This window comes from Nansenia antarctica (assembly GCF_963989245.1).
Source record: "Nansenia antarctica genome assembly, chromosome: 1".
In the NCBI taxonomy this organism is placed as follows: Eukaryota; Metazoa; Chordata; class Actinopteri; order Argentiniformes; family Microstomatidae; genus Nansenia; species Nansenia antarctica.
The window spans coordinates 4,819,159-4,840,659 of record NC_137674.1 but is presented as its reverse complement, the minus strand read 5'-3'; the positions used below and the strand labels follow the sequence as shown (position 1 = coordinate 4,840,659).

The 21,501-nt window shown below is 42.9% G+C and overlaps 1 protein-coding gene across 4 annotated transcripts in view; it reads right to left on the bottom strand.

The window, feature by feature from the left end:
* Window positions 1–21,501, bottom strand: part of macrod2 (mono-ADP ribosylhydrolase 2) — a 540,574-nt gene that overhangs the window by 495,366 nt on the left and 23,707 nt on the right. For all 4 annotated transcript variants that reach the window (XM_080536433.1, XM_080536435.1, XM_080536434.1 and 1 more), the window contains exon 3: window positions 20,682–20,786. In XM_080536433.1, coding sequence (XP_080392559.1) covers window positions 20,682–20,786 — 105 coding nt within the window. The remainder of the gene's footprint in view (window positions 1–20,681; window positions 20,787–21,501) is intronic.

The window sequence follows — 21,501 nt, the reverse complement described above, 5'->3', positions numbered from 1 at the left end:
CTGCTCAGAGTCGATTCTCCTTCGTGGTTTGTAGACCAACTTTGTTTACTGGGCTAGAGAGAGCTGTAGTGGCAATGGTGGCCTAGTGGATAGGGAGATGAACTGGTGATCAGAAGGATCAGAATGTCATGAGTTCAAATCCCACCTGGGAACACCACCACGAGTGTGCCCTTGAGAAAGGCACTTAGCCCTAAGTTACTCCAGGGAGACTGTCCCCCTGTGACAATAGTACAGGACATAAGTGACAAATAAGACAGGATACAATTAGCAGTACAAATAACTAATAAATAGATAGTTCAAGTAGTAAAGTGGCTGTGAGGTTAAGGTTTAGGTAGTCTGTATACATGGGGTGTGCTTGGGGATGGTGGTCAGTTGCCTACAGTAGGCTTGTTTATGAGCCTGGGGGAAGTAGCTGTTGGTTAGCCTCTGAGTTTTGGCCCTGAGGCTCCGGAAGAGGCTTCCCTTTTGGACGGCACCGGTTCAAACAGACTGTGGTTGGGGTGGCTGGGATCTGTCATGATCCTCCGGGCTTTGCTGACACACCGTTTGTTGTATATATCCTGGATGGAGGGAAGCTCACATCCACTGATGCCCTCGGCTGTCCGCAACACCCTCTGTAGCGCTCTGCGGTTGAGGGCAGGGCAGTTGCCGTGCCAGGCAGTGATGATGCAAACAGTCAGAATGCTCTCGGTTGTGCCTCTGTAGAAGGACGGCAGGGTCTTGGACCCCATGCCAAACTTCTTCAGACTGTTTGCCATGGCAAACTTCTTCAGACTGAGAGCAATCGTGCGTTTATTCGCAATCCCCAATTTCCTCACAAAGTAACCCGTGTAACATCGCCTGGACAGATGATCCTCTTTTCTCTCTCTTCCTCTCTCCCTCGCTCTTTCGCACTCGGGGGGGGGGGGGGGGGGGGGGGGTTGGAGGTGTACAACACAATCGGATAATTGAGTCACTTTGTAAAAGGGTTCCCAGATCAGCCCCTTTAATTGCACAACATACAATCAATGACAATTGCCTTGAAACTCGTCTTCTCCTCTGCCGCACCATTGCCCTATTTTCCCCCCTGTTCTTAACCCATTATTTCTAAGATAAAAACTGGAGCACGCCTAGAACGAAGGAGGATTTATCTAAATGAAAATCTTTTTCTTAAGTTAAAGGAAAATGTATCTAAATTAAAATCAGTTTCTTGTCTTTACAATGCCCTGCGTAAGTAGCGAAGCAGTTTTTCTTCTTTTGGCTCTACACACACATCAAACGATTACTATGATGTTAAAGTAAAGATTCTCAGCTTTTATTTGATGGTATTTGTGTGTACACATTGGTTTCACCATTTATAAATGTATACAGTTCCCCTATTTAAGGGCATCTAAAGTAATGGGACAGATTCATATTATGTCCAAATTAACACTAGAACAGCCGTGCTTTTTTTACCTACTAAAAGAGCCGCCTCGGGACAATGCTCAAGCTGCTACTTACACACAATGACCACTAGTTGGCGGTGTGTAAATTAGCCTACTTCCTACACAGAAAAATTGCAAAATAGCCATTATACTAGCTTATCCTGATGTGATTTTGAAAATGTAAGGATACTGGGTTGTAGAACACACATATCTAGGAAAAGTCATGAAAAGAGGGTCCTGAAATTTGATCGAGTGCAAAGATATGACATGTTTCTCTACTCACAGTAAAGCTGTTCTAGTGTTGTTCTAGTGTTAAGCACTCATGTTTAGTATTTTGACAATGCTGTGCATTGACTCCACCAGATGCTGCGTGTCTTCTCGGGTGATAATCTGCCAGGCCTGTACTGCAGCTATTCACAAGCCTCGAGAATAGAAAGGCCAGATTAGACTTTGCCAAAAAAACATCTAAAAAAGCCAGTCTGGAACAGCATTCTTTGGACAGATGAAACTAAGATCAACCTGTACCAGAATGATGGGAAGAAAAAAGTATGGAGAAAGCTTGGAATAGCTCATGACCCGAAGCATACCACATCATCTGTAAAACACAGTGGAGGCAGTGTGATGGCATGGGCATGCATGACTTCCAATGGCACTGAGTCACTAGTGTTTATTGATGATGTGACAGAAGAGAGAAGCAGCCTGATGAATTCTTAAGTGTTTAGGGTTTAGAAGGTGCATCACAGTACAGATGGACAATGACCCAAAACATACTGCGAAAGCAACCCAGGAGGTTTTTATGGCAAATACCGTAAGCTGAATATTCTGCAATGACCGAGGCAATCACTTGATCTCAACCTAATCAAGCATGAATTTCACTCGCTGAAGACAAAACTAAAGGCAGAAAGACCCACAAACAAACAGCAACTGAAGCTGCAGTAAAGGCCTGGCAACGGTGGTGATGTCCATGGGTTCCAGACTTCAGGCAGTCATTGCCTTCAAAGGATTCTTGACAAAGTCTTAAAGATTTGCATTTTATTTATGATTATGTTAATTTGTCCAATCACATTTGAGCCGCTGAAAATAGGGGACTGTGTATAAAGATTGTTGACCCCTCGGGGCAAGCGAATGGCACTCCAAAACGAGGGGTAGGGGTCAAAGAGAAATGGGATTAGGCCGTCATAGTGTGCTACTAGTTTGCATGGGTAATATGTCATTATCAGTTTTACATTTCAAAGGCTATACAATGACGAAGCTAATGGTAGCTAGCTAGCCAATTCAAGCTGTAATTGTTGCTAGAATGCTTTATAATTGTAATGCTTGTTTTCCAATTCATGATTGGGTTTATGATGTAAAATGGCGTTTATGTGATCCTTGTTTAGGTCTCTGTTTTGGGCTGCAGGCCAGATATACACTTGGCTTCACCTTGACAGCCTGAGATGTGCCCCTGAGCAATGCCCCTCTAGGCTCTGACCTTGAGGTCATCTGCATCTACTCTGCAAACTCCCTGACTCAGTAAGGCAGTGTACACGATCAGCCATAGGCACCTCTGTATTCTAAAAGGGGGAGTGGCAAGAAATCTGCAATTCTCACGCATCGTCACATGACATTGGGTGACTTCCATTGTACAGATCAAAATACATGTATGTGCCTGACAGTCAGTCACAGCATGTTTGCATCTTCTCCTCAACCACAAACGACTACCCCTATGCATTTGTATGGGACTGAGATTGGATACGTGTACCTAGTGTTGAATGTAACCTGGCCTATCAGAGAGCTAAAATGAAACGATTGTCATCTTCCTTACAGCTGTACAATCCTCTCAGATATATTATGCAAAGTGGCTACAGGGTAAGGGCTGGGGGTTGTTATCAGATCTGTGTCTGTGAGCAGAAACTCATCCTGTAGTGTCATTTTCATTGTCGTTGTCATATTGCTGAGTCTCCCTAAAATACTGATGGCAACATAAAATGGATAATAGGACGTATACGATGGATAGCTATATTCCTTTCCTTTGACACATTTTGGGGTTTAAATCTGGAGGACCAGGGAGAACTGCCCGACAACATTAGTGCCTGTAGATGCAGACGCCCCCCCCTCCGATTCCATGACATCATCTACCCTGCAGATCACCAGATGTGGTGAGTCAAACACTACAACGATCAGTCATATTATAGCCTAACATGTGAAATCACTGTGACTGGTGAAGTTAGTATGATGTGAAATAAGACTGTTAGACACGTAGAACGAGGAACCATTATGTCTGGCTCATTGTGTACAATAATAATTCAAGGGATTCATTTAGGATTATATTTCTGCGTTTCTGCTTCATTTTCCCTGTCTCTGTGAATGAACATGCAGTCATGAAAAAGCATGATCCGCAGACAATCGGCAGTGAGCTCGAGGACTATGTTAGTCCTCCAGGGACCTCTTTCGCCCTCTTTTCGGGTTTTAACATACAGTATGCCCCTGAAAGTAATGTGGCATCCATGTTGGACATAGACGTCGTTCCACTGTTGAATCAACGACAAAATGTTTACTGGGATACCATGATTCACTTTGATTGAAAAGGTATCCTCATCTGTTCAGTAATGGAGGAGAGATGTAAGAAGATAGTGGATAGTGAGTTGGACTTGTGATCGGAAGGTTGTGAGTTCAAATCCCGCCTGAAACCACACCACTACTAGTGTGCCCTTGAGTAAGGCACTGCAGGGTATGATGGTCAGTGCTCAGTTACTCCAGGGGGAATGTCCCTGTAATTCGTAATTGTAAATCGCTTTGGATTAAAAGCGTCTGCTAAATGGCAAAATTATAAAATTATTATAAGATAGCACTTGCTGTACAGCAATTTGTTTAGCTGGCTGTGTCGCAAAGTGAGCCTTGGTGTTTTGTTTTTGTTTTATCAAGGCATATTAAAAATAAAACCCGTTTTTTTTTCTGGTGGTATTTATAGACTCACTTGAATACCCTTAATGACATAATTGTGATAAAAGGGCAAATGCCAATTATTAGGTGTATGCCGAGGCAATTCTAGACAGAAAAACGTATAGTTCGGGGGGACTTTTATTTTGACATCCAGCTCCAATTTAATCTGACATACTGTTCCACATCGATGTCATAAATGTTACATATGTACTTTATAAAAGGCTGACAAAATGTTTGACGGTGTTTGTGTCAGACGTTACGAATGTGTTATGTATATGTATAAAAAACGGGTAACCGCATTTTGTGAAAGTGACGAGGAACGCCTGGAGCCCCCGGCCAATCACAATGCTTCATCAACCCATTGTATGAATCTACCACAGTCAATATACCACAGTTGTCACCCCTTATTTAATCTAATGACGTCTCCAAAAAGGGCCCCTCTCCATAGTTGAAGAGACAGCGCCCGTGCAGCATGAAATGGTCGCAAAAACTTGGAAGGTCATTTGTTGACAGGGAACATGTCTATGTGTTTAACTGCGTAGGAGGGGTGTGGGGCGACCGTTTCAACAAGCCAAAGAGAATCAAAATTAGTCACAGTCGCTGTGAGAGCCTTTCAGCACCAAGGGCAGTCGAGTTTGACATCACTCTTAAAGTAATATGCTTACCTGCTCCGTGGCTATCTACAACGCCTTGGATCAGACGGATGTCTTTGAAGTGTCACAACAAACCAAGCGATGAGGAAAAACAGCCTCTGACTCGTATTACTCACAGTGAACATTTATCATTTGAGAAATGACATCTCTATAGTTGGATCTCAAAGAGCTATTTAGGGAAAGCAAGTTTTCCAAACTATTCTCAAAAGAGATGGAGAGATTGTACACCACACCAATACCCTACAGGTTATAGGCTAGTCTTGTATATACAGTCCTATGTGACAGTATGTCCTGTCTACTCCTACAGTTTGAAATGAAACACACACACACACACACACATACATACACACACACACACACACACACACACACAGACACACACACATACACACATACACACACACACACACACACACACAGACACACACATACACACATACACACACACACACACACACACATACACACACACACAGACACACACAGACACACACAGACACACACACACAGACACACACACACACACACGTATACACACACACAGACACACACACACACGTATACACACACACACACACACACACACACAGACACACACACACACACACACGTATACACACACACACACACACACACACAGACACACACACACACGTACACACACACACACACACACACACACATATATACACACACACACACACATATACAGACACACACACACACACACACACACATATATACACACACACACACACACACACAGACACACACACACACACACACACACACACACAGACACAGACACACACACACACACACACACACACACAGACACAGACACACACACACAGACACACACACACACACACACAGACACACACACACACACACAGACACACACACACACACACACAGACACACACACACACACACACACACAGACACACACACACACACACAGACACACACACACACACACACAGACACACACACACACAGACACACACACACAAACACACGTATACACACACACACACACACACACACACACACACACACTGAGATGACGGCCTAAACAGCAATGGCATGAAAGCAGAGCAGCCTGCTGTACTCTAGAACACTTCATCAGACCAGCCTCCAGCACAGCATCCACAGGACTGGCGGTTAGATGGCAGCATGGTGCCTGATTATCCAGGGAACATGGGTAATTAAATCTGCTGAGAGTATACTAAATCCACGTCTGAGTCCCCTGCCTGTCACTACCTCCTATCTCTCCTTCTCGTCTTCTCCTCGCAGTGTTTGAAAGTATACCTAAAAATACCCAAACGCGTCTGCGCCTTGTCTTCGGCGTTCGTCAGAGTAGCGCAACCCATAACAAGAAACCACTGAAACGACAACAATGTGAGATTGTCTCCGCCACATTCTTGTTTCTCAAATTCCATTTTTTTGGGAACCGAATGACACTTTTGCTAATCAATCAACACCTGCTCACCGGAAGGACTGCCAAGAGAAAGAGATAAAAGAGAGTCTTTTCAGTGCCCATATCAAAGGGAAGACTGTGTGAGCACGGCTGAGGAGCTGCCTACTTATGACAGACAACATGCCGGCCGACCATTCTCCGGATATAATTAGCTTCACCATCATTCTGAGGCTGTACAATTGAAGTAACGCAGCAGTAGACAGTACTATGGCTTTCTCACTGTTCCATTAAAAGTGTGATGTGTCTCTCCATTCAAAATGGTACCCACAGAATTAGGAATTATATTCCTTCATAAAGGCTGTATTGGTCTTTGCCTTATTAGGAGGCTAAATCTCCTTTGAGTGCATGTGCGGGATGGGGAGGTTAAGATTCTATTAAAGAGATTAAATTGTTTTCATAGCCAACTGCACCATCAAAGGCCAACAAAACAGCAGCCCTTTACATAAAAGGGCTTCGCTCCAGTCACTTATTTGTCCATTTCATCATACTAATGGCGGAGGCCATCATCCCATTATACAACCGGGGCCCGGGAAGGTTAAGCAAATGCAGTTTGTCTAAGGTCACTTGTTTTAAATCAGGTTTCACCGCTCTCGTCTGTACATCATGACAAATCGTCGGCTCGTCTGTAACTACTGGATATGAGCCGCCTCTGAACTCGGCTGCGGTATACTCTGGCCTCTCCTGCTCGTGAGCATTCTCTAACAATTCTCTCACTTTCTCCCCTCCTTTTCCCTCTCTGGATATAAAGCCTATCCATTGATATACAGCCACATGTTTGGATAATCCCAGCCCCCCTACCTCGCAAACACACACACACACACACACACACACACACACACACACACACACACACACACACAGACACATACACACACAGGCATTTTAACAGGGACAATTAATTGAATTAATTAGCCAGTGTTTATAATAAAACCCTATTGTATTGTTCCCTTAAAGACATGAAAACAGGCAATTTTGAGAAAATAATTTAAACAATCCTTTCTCCCTGCCAAAAGACTGCAATTACCAACATTGCAGACGCTATTAGGTCATACTTCAGCTACACAGCTACGGTAAATGGAGAGCGTGTCTGGAAACCCGATACGCCCCAGGCTTTTTCTACTGACAATCCAAACTGTTTTTACCTACTGTTGCGTGAACGAGGGGTATCAATCCCGGACATCTCAGTGACACAAGATGGTCTTCCTCTGATAGATCTCTACAGATGCTCTTCCTCTGACAGATCTCTACAGCCAACACAGAGATTTTACTGAGGTGGAAGCTAAACATAAACGTTTGTTACAACCCCAGTCGTGTTAAGCTCTGAGAACGAATAGTAGTGTAATATCTCCCTTGCATTTCACAAAAGTATTGACGCCCTATTCTCTAAGACTATGGTTACATGGCTTTGATATGTCGTACGATCGATTTCGGAGCCGGTTTTCCGGCCACACAAGTGTTTTCACACCGTCGCACAAAGAATATCTGGCCACATGGAATCGCGTATTACAGGATCATTCAAGTACACTGGCCATGCACATACAGTACAATAGTAGAAATGTATTCATTTTCATTCATTCGGTAGTAATGTCGACTCCTGCAGTCCCGATTAAATCTCCGCTCCACTTACATTGCGTCTTCATCCAAGATATGGCATGTATACGTTATTAATCTGTGTAACCTTAGTTGTATGAAAAGAGACGATGCATGATAAACTTTATGATAATTGGTGAAGTGCCTCTTGCTAAGATGTTTCTAGAAGACGGTCAATAATGTCACAGCACTGGTTCATCAAGTGTAGGCTATTTATAGCACAAGTCATGCATTGAATGTTTGGTCATCGGCTGGTTTCAAAAGTTTCGAGACATTCGCAAGTAACACAATCCGACAACAGCGACTGAAGGCCCTTGCCGTGCTTTCCATTGAAAATCCATTGATCCACGGACAGATAGATGTCAACAGTAAAGTCATTGAGGACTGCAAAGAACCACCTCGCTACCTTCCTATTCAAGTGAGGTATGTTTGGACATGTATGACAATACTGTGTTATAGTGGCTGTGATATAAAGGGGAGGACTAGTGTGGGGCTAATGCCTAGACCTTTGAAGGGCACACTTGTTACTTGTCGCTTTCATAATTGTAGTTATATAGCACAAGTCATGCATTGAATGTAACTCCAAGTGCTGAACAGTAGTAAATAAACCACAAGAGGTCGGAGATAATAATAATAAACGTCTCAAGAGTGTTTGTGCTATGAAATTGATGACAGAACCTTTGTGGGTGTCTGCGTCATCGGTCATTGTCATGGTATTCTTAGATTATGATGCACTTCACCAGCGTATTGGCCATGCGTTCGTTGCCTCGGGTACAAGTGTGGGCATTGAGATTGTAGTTAGCCATGACTTACACCACACAGACGTATCATATTGATATGTACATTTACATTTTTTATATTTAGCAGATGCTTTTATCCAGTGACTCCGCGTCGTCGTTATCAACACGCTCCCGTATCGCCGACCACGTGACTACGATACGGAAACTCCCTCGCAGAGTTTTCAAAAGTTTGCGGGGTCAGCTCTCGAAATCGCCCGAGAGGTGTAGCCACACGGTGCAAACGTTATCAAAAGCATCGGGGATTCAGGCGAATCTAATCTATTATTATTGGATTCTATCTATCACACTTTAAAAATATCAAGTTATCTATCACACAATCAAACTATCTATCGATCGATCACACTTTCAAAATATCAAATTATCTATCTATCACACAGTCAAACTATCTAATCTATCTATCTCGTGTGAAGTGGGAACTAATATTTCCTAAAAGACACATGAGGAACTGTCGTTCAGGGTTTAGTTTCCGCCTGTGAGCCTTTTTTGACGCCCGTCTCACTATAGCCTGTGTTTTAGCCTGGTCGCGAGCAGGCTAATTATATCTGACTCAGAAGGAGCTCAACCAAGCAGCGAATTATTTGAGCCACATTGATGGAACCGAACGCAAGCTAACATTATCGAGGCTTAGAACTTTATCGAGCTTCGTGGAATAGGACCCTGGCCAGCTACTACTCTGTAACAACAGAATCACTTGTGTCAACAGAAGCCAGGAACAGAACAGAAACCAGAACAATGTCTTCAGGGGGTCCAGACCAGTAAGTCAAAGCTTAATTAGCATAGAAATAGAAGAACAACCACCATAGCCACCAAGCAAGAGAGGTGGTGGTGAGTTCAATTAATTCGCTTGGGGTGGATTTTCATTATGATTACAGATCAAGCAACACTTGTTCAATTAAAACCTGATCACAGGTTGTTTTTTTATCAGGCTGATATATTGCATCATAATGCTCAGATATGTAATTGCTTTTTAGAGTAATGATAAGGAGCATACAGAATCACACCACATGGTAAGTGTTGAATTTCAATTTAAATAAGCATCTACATTTCACCCCTTAATGTGTAGCTCTGCAGCATATGTTTTAATATTATGGACTGTTAATTAAAGCACACTTCAACAACATAACAGTGTAATTCATTACAGGCGCTTAGCGGTCTGTCCTCCATACGTAGAAGCGTTCAATCTGGAACAACTTGTAAATATTCGCATGCCAAGCCCTGAGGAGGGAAATATTGAGATCTCCTCGCATGATTGATTACAGAGGAGAGGTTACAGCTCGCTCAGTAACACTGCATTTATTATGTGCATCTTATTTCAAAAGCCAAGATAGCAGACAACTTTGGGACCCTCAATTTGAGATTCCGGAGTTTCAAATAATGGATCTAACGCTAAGCCACGCCCTAAAATAGAGATTGTCCAATCATAAAGTCACTACAGGCAGAAAACTCGGACAAACAACTCGCTAATATCTGATGGTGAAAAGCTTCTAGACAAAATATTCTTGTCATCTTTAAAAAAAACATTTGCTGTTGTAACAGAAATCAGAAATTTGCCAACTCCCGCCATTGTAAGTCGTTGAATGTCATTCAGTCACGGTCGGTCAGTCAGTCACTGTCAGTGAAGCGTTGTTTGTTTGTCCGAGTTTTCAAAGGGGGCGTGGCTTAGCGATAGGTCCATTTCAAACAGTTACCATCTCCCCTGATAGGGACATTGTACAGCAGAACTGAAATAAACTCAAACAAGGTTTTTAGGAGAGGGAATATTGCATACATCAAAGCAAATAAAGTGTGTTCTTTATAATTTCCACCTATTTGTGGTAATGTGGTGGCCATTACCTAGACAAGCCATTATGGAAAACCTTTCCACCGCAGGCCAGCGACCAAGTACCTCATCAGTGTTTCTGCTAAGGCACACACTTCTGCAGGCTCTCTGTGTTGATGGCTTGCTTTCACATGTTTTAACAAAGGTTTACATCATCCACAGGGCTACCGATTAGCTGCCAAAAAGAGGGAATTGAAGAAAAGAGAGGGAAGAACAGAAGCACTCAGAATGAACTGGTGCTGAAAGAGGGGTCTTGTGGAGGCCAGTGGACGACCAGATGACAACCATGCAGAGATAACTGCTGGGGAATTGTGAACATCAAAAAAAGTGACACGGTAGGGCATAAATACTAAATTGGTAACCCTGCGAGACGATGTTGAGTGGCCCCCCCCAAGCAAAAAATAAGTAAAATTATTTTGGGGTTGAAAAATGGCTAAACCGTATAGAAAATGCTTGTGCAACTATTTTCTTTTCCTTAGCTTTAATTTGTATCCTATATTTTCAAGATTGTTGTGATTCCACATTGGACATTATTTACATGAAGCATCAAACCTGATTTACATATCAAATGAAACGATGATGATATTAATCATGTATGAGTGTAACTTTATACTAGTCAATTCGTAGTGAATGAATAAAAATGCACGCACACACACACACACACACACACACACACACACGCGCACAATATCACACTCTCTCAACAGTCAAAACTCTCTAAGCCAGGCCAATCTTACATTTCTATCCACTCTGTCTGTAGCACCTCTCCACGATCCCTGGTGTTCTTTCAAGACTAGACATGGAAACAACAACGCAGTATAATTTCTCATGGGACACAAAAAAGTGCCGAGCAAAATACAAATTCTGAGTGTTGCATTAGAATGATGTCGCCGTCTCGGGGTCATGTTGTATACCTCCAGTACGTCTCCCTCCTGGATCTGCTGATATTTCTCTCTCATGATCAGATGTCATCGTGAGTATGAGCATCTTTCCTATCCTCTTTCTTTCTCTCCTTATTCCCTTCTTATTCCCTCCTCTCTTCCTTGTGTTCCATGTATGCATGTTGATATGTCGGCACACAACAGGCATTACTCCATGTGCTTATCCAGACCTGGTCCATATTAGCTTTCCTCCTCAACACCTGTTTTGTATGTCTCTGTCTGGTCTTCTGTGTGTCTCATTCCTTTTCTTTTAATAGTTTCCTTCTAAACCCCCTTACATTTGCTTTTGTATTAGTGGACTAATACAAAAGCAAACACAAGGGGTTTAGCATCAAATATTAAAAAGAAAAAGAATGAGTCTGGCAGCGTAAAGCCAAGGGGATTTCTAGTGGTCACACAATGTGGTCACACGGACAATGCAAAGGAAACATCCAGGCAGAGGGAGGACGAGAGGAAAAAGAGAGATTTAGTAGTTTCGAATGCACCCAGCACCTCACTCATCTCCCCTCTCCAGATTGCCCTGTTCTTGGTGATGTAGCAATGGAACAACAGTGCCCCCTATAGGCCGTCAGGTAGACCAGCCTGGGCTCAGTGTGCCTGCTTGCTGGGACACCTGTTCTGTGAGAGCTTTACATCCTTCAGGGAACAAAAGATCCTTTCATTATTCAACAAGATGAGTTATTGAGAGGTTTCCCACACATAGACACACACACACACACACACACACACACACACACACACACACACACACACACACACACTAATTTCTGTCTGGAAAGGGGCTGGATGCGAGTTATTGTTTCAGAACCTATACTCTCCACTCAGACAGCACTCTGCTTTGTGTCTCAGCAGGGAGAGTGCTAATGAATATGATTGGAGCAACCCAAACCCACCACACAGCCCACTATGCTCATGGGGGAATAGGAGGCAGAGTGAGTACTGAACACGATCAATGAACTGATACGATGTAACACCTCTTACTGCGGTGAACGGTAAATAAACCCTCTAATTATACTTGTTTATACTGTTGTGTTCGTCTCTTCTCCTCCTCCAAACGTCCTCTTTAAACGCAGCTCCTGATCTACAGATGGAAGACGCAGGGAGAGTAAAGAGGGGTTGCGCGTACTGCTAGAACAATGGTTGGATAGAGAGCCCTAACCCTAACCCTAACCCTCAGACAAACCCCCATGTCCCTGTCTGAGGACCCTCCCAATTACTCAAGGCCATGATGGATGGATACGGCCATGTCTGCACCAGGGAGAGAGTCCTCAAAGTTTTCTTTTCAGGGAGGGGAGATGGGGAAGAGGGGAGGAGGCTGATGGTCTCTTGGTCGATGGCTTTTAGGGGACAGAGAGCCCCCTCACCTCCACAGTGATGACTTGTCAAGACCTGCCCTCCTGCCACAAGGGCCCCTCTTCATGAACACTGTAAAGGCGTTGAGGTATATGTCACTTTTGCTCTCTAAACACTCCATCCAACTGTGTGTGTGTGTGTGTGTGTGTGTGTGTGTGTGTGTGTGTGTGAGTGTGTGAGTGTGTGAGTGTGTGTGTGTGTGTGTGTGTGTGTGTGTGTGTGTGTGTGTGTGTGTGAGTGTGTGTGTGTGTGTGTGTGTGAGTGTGTGTGTGTGTGTGTGTGTGTGTGTGTGTGTGTGTGTGTGTGTGTGTGTGTGTGTGTGTGTGTGTGAGTGTGTGTGTGTGTGAGTGTGCGAGTGCGTGTGTGTGCCTGCGTGCCTGCATGTGTATGTACTACCCACACTCTAAAACATTAAGTAAAACATTTCTCTAATTCTCAGTAGATCATGACAGCAAAGATTCCCCTAATTTGTTTCCTTAACCAACGTCTCATAGGACAGATCGCTAGGTTGTTGATTTTTTTTAGTACGAAAGGGTATAAAAAAATATTTTGGCACTAGATTAACAAAATTACCCAAAAAGCAACCCAACTAATTATAAGGAAATCCGGCAGCTTGAACAGAACAAGTCTGCACCAGCACAGGAAGTCTTATGTGAGGGTTCAGCTATTCATGTCTGTGTAAATATTATATACTGTAGCCTACACTTCAAAAGCAGGGAAAACCCCCCCATCCCTGTACTGTGTCTTTCTTGTGGAGCTGATACTCTGAACTGGGCTTTTTAAAAGCAGGATTCAATGCAGCGCTCTTCTCTCCGCAGTCATTTCACTGTTCAACAGAGCAGCAACTTCTCCCAGCCTGGGGCATCGATTTTCATTCCTGGTGCAGCAGTGCAACAATCACAAGTTTGTACAAGAGGTTACTGTCCCTTGTCCATCCCACAGCTACAGCATATGTATGTTACTGTCCCCTGTCCATCCCAGAGTGCCAGCATGTGTATGTTACTGTCCCCTGTCCAACCCAGAGTGCCAGCATGTGTATGTTACTGTCCCCTGTCCATCCCAGAGTGCCAGCATGTGTATGTTACTGTCCCCTGTCCATCCCAGAGTGCCAGCATGTGTATGTTACTGTCCCTTGTCCATCCCAGAGTGCCAGCATGTGTATGTTACTGTCCCTTGTCCATCCCAGAGTGCCAGCATGTGTATGTTACTGTCCCCTGTCCATCCCAGAGTGCCAGCATGTGTATGCATGTGTTAGATCTTATGGGGTTTTCTAGAAACATATATGCTTATGTCACTCAGACATACACATAACACATACACACACACACACACACACACTCTATTCTCATGTCACTCAGACACACACATAACACATACCCACACACTTAGACACACACATTCTGTTCCTTCCAGGTCAGCCTGCTCTTCAGGGGTAGCAATAACGCCACAATATGCAGACTCGAGAGGTTGTTATCTTAAAGACATTGGGGGTTAGGCGCCAGGGCACAGACAGAGGGTGGTCGAGAGAGTATTTAAGCCTGTCTGTATGTCATAATGATGTCGTGGAATGGTCATTGAATGCCGATGCTGAGATACTGTGCTGATGGACCATTTCGCTGACTGTCTTAATAAATCAAGTACAGAGATTCCGACCCGTGTTGAACATTCTATTTTCTTGTCAATCGTGTATGCTGCGCACCTAATCTATCCTGAGATGACACAACGCATTTAAGATCACAATCCTCAATAGATTGATCCATTCCATCGTTTTACCGACAAGCTGATTCTACACATGTAATGAGAGTGTGCATATGTCCAGTATGAGTGAGGGTATGTGTGTATGAGGAAGAGCAAGCAGAAATAACTGCTGGGGAATTATGCACATCAAAAAAGTCAAAGATGGTGCATAAATACTGAATTGCAGAGACAATTTTGAGTTTTAATTAGAATTTTTGCCCGCCAAGCACAAAATAAACAATTCTTAGAAACAATGTGGAACTATTTATTTTTTCCTTAGTTTTAATTTGTATCCTATATTTTCAAGATTGTTGTGATTCCACATTGGAGACATTTACATGAAGCATTAAACATGATTTACATATCAGCAAAACACACCACACACCACACTCACACACACACAGCACACACACACACACACACACACACACACACAGCACACACACACACCCATACACACACCACACACACACACACACAGCACACACACACAGCACACACCCATACACACACATAGTCCAATGACATACTAAAGAGGCTCAGTGACTCTGATGCTGTGCAAGGTGTGATGGAGTAAATCTGTCGAAAGATACAGTACACACTCAGACAGTCCTCTCAGAGTCTCTGGGGGCAACATGTTGGGCAGGCTGCCCATGCAGTATGCTAACCGCATGTTATGGAGAGAAGCAGTCCTATATCACAAGCTGCATGTCACGCCAATAAAGGGAACCGTCTTTGAGACACCCAGTACTGTGATGTGAGTCACTGATGTATGAAACATACTGTAGGTGTACACATAGTGACGACTTGTGTTTTAGTTTTAAAAGTAGCCTTACAATATTTCCAGTTATTTCGAATAATGAAACACTGTATGTTCCTTGATTGTGATGAATATGCCCCATGTAGATAACTTGAAAATGCTTTTTTTCTCCTAATTAAGAAAAAAATGTTATGGCCTTTTCTTTGAGAAAACGTACAGTGTATCGTTAAGCTCTTCATTCCTTTGTCTATGAGGCTTCACACCCACAAAACATGGCAAGACACAGCTAGTGATATAGGTTGGGAAAATGAAATAAATAGGAGAGCATTATGCTTCGATACAGTAAATGCAGAGACAATTAAAAGCGTCAGGTGATAATTGACTGTTCTAAATGTCGTTATAAATCTACATTTAACATTTTTGGCATTTAGCAGTGGTGGAGAGAAAGAGTATTCAAAAAGCTCTAATTTTGAGTTTGTCAACAGAGTGCACTCAGAGCGAATGGCCTCTTTTCACTCAGTAACTAGGCTACGATGTAGCCTAACCATTACAAAAGTACTCAGAGTCATCTTCATGGAAGTGCTCTCCATTAAGGCTGGTGACTCAGGGAGGCGATTTGATGTGAATTGGGAAAATAAAAAACATTACCCAGTGTTGCATCTGTGCTGTTTCCACTGTTGACTGTACTTACCACTGTGTCACAGCGCTCCATTGTCAAAACAAACTTGTCTGGTTCAAATTGATCTAAATAAAGATATATCTATCTATCTATCTATCTATCTACAAATAGTTTGTATTTTCAATTGAATTCTGTGGTGCTTTTTATCCTTTTTCTGAATCGAATGGAACTCTTGAACACTGTCACTGTCGGAACAAAACTATAACGTGTCCTTGTACTGACTGAAGAATACTGTTCTGGCGCTCCATCTATTCAATACAGGCCTCAACATGTAAGTGCCATCACTCTAATTTTTCAGTGACCATCAGTAACTAACAGTAGTCTGGTATTTCTGACATTCATAGCATTCCTACACTCATCCAACCCAGTACACTCAGACTGAATCACCCACCCACTACAAACAAACATAAGTCATTCTCTGGATAATGGTTTCATGCCTTCTACAGGTCACTAATAATCTCATCTCGCGATGGGCCAATCTGTTACTGATAGATCTTCTGCCTGCAGTATTGGTCGATAGCGATATCCGTCAGGAGGGGTTTCTTTGATTGCAGTGGAAGTTAAGTATAGACTACAGTATATTTAGCAGCCTATTTATTGTCCACAAATATTTGTGACTGTTTTTAATTATCCAATAATGTGTTGCTGTGTTTAAAATAAACGTTGACAGTAACTGAGTGATATGTACAAGCAGATTATTTAGAATATATTAAACCACTCAATCAATGAACACAGTCAATGATTGCTTAGCCATTCAGATCAACAGCAGAGACAAAACAAACTTTTAAAATGTTGGACCTTGGACAGAAGCTGGATGGCTGGATGGACCTTGTACACAAGTTGGATGGCTTAACCAATACGCTTCCCTGGAAAAACAACTGCCCATGTTTGCTAGCAATATAAGGCATGGCTGGAAACATCCTAAAAAAAGGATTCTGACACTTTATCAACATTATTAGCTCCCTTTGTGTGTGACGTATCTGTCAGTGTGTGTGTGTGTGTGTGTGTGTGTGTGTGTGTGTGTGTGTGTGTGTGTGTATGTATGTGTGTGTGTGTGCGTGCGTGCGTGCGTGCGTGCGTGCGTGCGTGCGTGCGTGCGTGCGTGCGTGCGTGCGTGCGTGCGTGCGTGCGTGCGTGCGTGCGTGCGTGAGTGCGTGTGTGTGTGTGTGCGTGTGTGTGTGTGTGTGTGTGTGTGTGTGTGTGTGTGTGTGTGAGAGTGAGTGCAGCCCCTCCCCCTCATGTTCTCTCACAGTTTAGGCGGAGAAAACATTCTCCCTCTCGCATCCACGCGATCTGCTTTGACACAACTACTCAGAACAATACTCCCTTGTATAAATACCCCAGAGCCCAGTGTAGACATGTTGTTTACATGCACCAGCGGCACTAATGACTATAACTCACTGTAGAGAAATGTGGGTAATGTTTTTTTTTTGCATCATAGATCGGTTCGCTGTATCTGAAAAATGAAAGAAATATCACACGATTACGGATCTCATATTTTGCAAGAAAATTGCTTGATTGATCGGTCCATCCCTAGTCTCCTCAGAAGTGTGATGTATGCTCTATGAGTGGTTGCCTACACCGGAATAACCTCTCTGACCCTCATCTCAGCTCAGATCCCTAGGGTTCTTTATTGTGTTCATAACGAGATGCCCGGCACACTAAATTGGCTCTTATGAAAAATGAAAAAAAATCTAATACAGAAGGATGGGGAAGGTTCTGATTGGTAATTGATCCAACGTCAACCCCTCTGTATAATTACATAACAGTCATCCTCATAGGACATCCTTTCCACTCCACACACTGCTCCCTTTACGACCTCGTTCTGGTCAGAGTGCAGGAGGACGAACTTCAGCTCCTTGTGAAAGACAGGGAGCAAAATGATGGGCATTGTTGGGCAATCGTGCGGTTGGTTCAAAAGGAAAATAAAATAACATGTATTAGCTGTAAATCCTGCAAGCCTTATTTCCTAACTCCGCTGGGCCCCCAAGATGCAGCATGAAGTCCCAACTTGAAGTCTGCATCGTTTCTCTGTCCATCAAACACAGCAGGATGCCAAATCCCCCTGAGATAAACCTCTAAATGCAACGGATTAGCAATCAGTGAAATTGCCTGCTAGATTTCACTCAGATCGCTGGGGGATTACACAAGACAATGTCTGCACCTGTTCCTTACACATGCCTGGGCTCACAGAGTAACAAGATAATTCAACAACATATATAAGAGCATCCAGTCAGTGCAGTCTTCCAGTCAACCCCCCTGGATCAATAGCGAAGACAAATCAACCAAGCTTTGTCCATAATCCCAAGGAATTGAATGAACATAGTATCAGTATGTATGACGGTGTGTTGTTAAAACCTGAATAGAATAAAAATGGTACCCGATGGCTCCCTGCTTGGCACTCAGCACTAAGGTTTAGATTGGGGGGTAAGACCCTGCGACATACCAGCATCATGTCCAGGGGGGTGTACTTGTCTTGTACATCAAGCCGCCTCACGCTACGGAAACAGGAGATAGAATCCCACCCCCTAAGAACCATTAGGCTCGAGAACCGTCGGTTCTCAAGGCTCCTTATATAGGTGGCAACACATAACACATGGTTAAGGAGTGAGAGGGGGGGGGTTCACATGCCGTCTGCATGATCTGTGGCAGGAAAGCTAGTCTGTTTTACACGCCCATTGCCTACCCCCACCAGTGTTCCAGTTGGCTTGATGGCTTCTTTCCTTCCCTGAGTTCTCTCAGAGCTAACGCCCAGGTGACTGTTTCAGCACCTCTTGTCCAACATAATTAAGGAAGAATTAGAAACTCAATGACCCACATAATTAAATGTAAATAGAGGATACAGCTACTTGAGATCATTTAGAAGCTATTGAGAGCTGTACAAAATAAGCAATAGTGACCCGACAATAATACCCAACAAGATTCAGGGTTTTTCGCATTAGCTTATACGGCTGTTACCCATGTTAACTTATAATAATGTTATTGAACTCAACTTTCTCTGCAGCCATACTCCTATAAAACAAACATTGTTTGTCTGTAAAATACAGATATAGTCAGATATAGTCTTATCCAGCTCCCCAAATCACTAGTTTATCATATAGTAGTGTTGTATTGGCTATGGACTGTTGTATGGGCTATGTATATGGCTGGACTGAATATGTCTATATGTATATACTTGCTGCTTGCTAAATAAAAATTGGAGCAACGAAAAGTGAGTGCGGGCTACCTTGTTTTGTACTAAATATTACTGCACTGTCAGTTATAGCTCAGCACCGAAGACAGGAGGATGTGCGTTATTTTTTCTCTAAATGGACTGAATATGACCACATCCAATGCAATTAACCAGAAATACATGGGTTCCTATTCTTAAAATTAGCAAATGTTTCCAATTGTTCAGAAACCCTGCCACAGGTGGTGAATGACAATTTACAGGAAAGTCGGTGACTGTGTTCTAATCTCTCCAACCTCCTGTGTGAACACAATCAAAGTAAGAGAGGAACACCACTGTGCAAAGGAGGGGGGTGGGGTGGAGTCAGCAATCTGAATGAAGGCTAAATGAACGCATGAAAGTCTGCATTTTTTGCCACCAGGACAAAAACATCACGCCACTTGAACAGTTTCGTTCCCCAAAGCCATAGCCCTTCTCAATAACTGCTGATCATTGCACCTTGCACGTTACATGTTCTTGCACTTAGTTGTACAGTATATTTATTCATAATATTCACTCATATTGGCACTGTATATTTTGTCTTGAGTATTGTCGTGTTGTCGTCTTGTTGTTGTATGTACTGTAGCTTGTTCAGTATGGTAGAATACCAAATCATGTTCCTAGTGCACTGCACATGGCCAATAAAGTTGAATTGAATTGAATTATCGGAACAGTGTAAAATGTTTTACACAGTTTGTAAGTATTGTACCTCCTGGAATAAAGGGTTAAGTACTAACATACTAATATTGTGTAATGATATCTGATTTCTGATTCTGATATCTGATTTAGTGATCATCATCATCATCTGAAGTAGATGGCAGTTTAGAGAACAACCCGACACACATGAACAGTACACAAGACTAATCTAAATGCCACTCACAGTTCATCCTACCCCACACCAGACCCTGTAAAGTGTCGCCCTAAATGTAATCTCAAATACAACAAGCTTTCACAATAAAACAGATCATACAATATGTGGGGGTTGTGGAATGGCACAGGATTCATATGTTATCTTATACCACCATATTTCTGTCCAAGCACAAAGTATAGAAAAAGCAGCACACCACACGTTTAAGTCAATAACTGTACATTGTCCAATTACGGTACTTTCATGAGAGAAAACTACGACCACAAATAATTCTGCAGAAGTCGACACTTTCCCTCTTCCAACACTGGAGGGCAGGCTAACACAGCTAAACCATTGGACTGTTGTGAGGTTGCAGGCATAAAACACATTTCCCACAGTTAAGCTGACCAGGGTTGTGTTAAATCACAACCACCTGCACAAAAAAAAAAAAATATATATGTATGTATGTAAACAACAACTCCTTACCTGCATTCACTATGGCATCCACCTCCAAGATGGTGATGTCACCTTTGTAGAGAGATACCTTGTCACTCAGACGGTCCTTTTCCTCTGAATCCTCATCATCGCTCACTAGGAACAACAACATCATGTAAGCTTCTTGTTGTCAAAATTGCAGACAGGTACAGAACACAGACACATTATGTACTCACACACAGAAAAGCATGCAGGCACACACGCACGCACACACGCACACTCACACACGGTCACACGCACAGCCATGACATGTACAGTGATTATACATTTGATATCATCATCCGTAAATATCATCCCACAGGAAACATAGTCCAAATATCGCCAAATAAGCCTTCTAAATATCTTCCATCACTAGACGCAACTGACAAGTTGTTGATCTCAACATCATGATGTTCGCTCCTGCAGCCTCCTTCGGTTCTGTCAAGCCTTGATAAGCATTTCACTGTAATTGTGTCAACAGGTACGTAGCCTATGTAAATGCTATGGATTTATTTATTTTAACACATGACGTACTGCATAAGTAAAAGTGTACTGTATTTCCATCAAATGGACGTAAAGAAAATATTAATTAAACTGTAGAACATAGGCTTACACACACCTGGAAACTGGTCATTAGAATCATTAGAGAGAGTCAATCGACAGAAACGATGCTGCTAACTTTGGTGTACTCAATGTTGTGTAGGCTAATGTACAGTAAATATGCTCATGAGTCATGCCTACAATTTGAGATACAAGACGACAAATAGTCATAGAACCAATAGGCTAATGAGTTCAGCTCATCAACTTCAATGTCAACAAACGACACACTGAA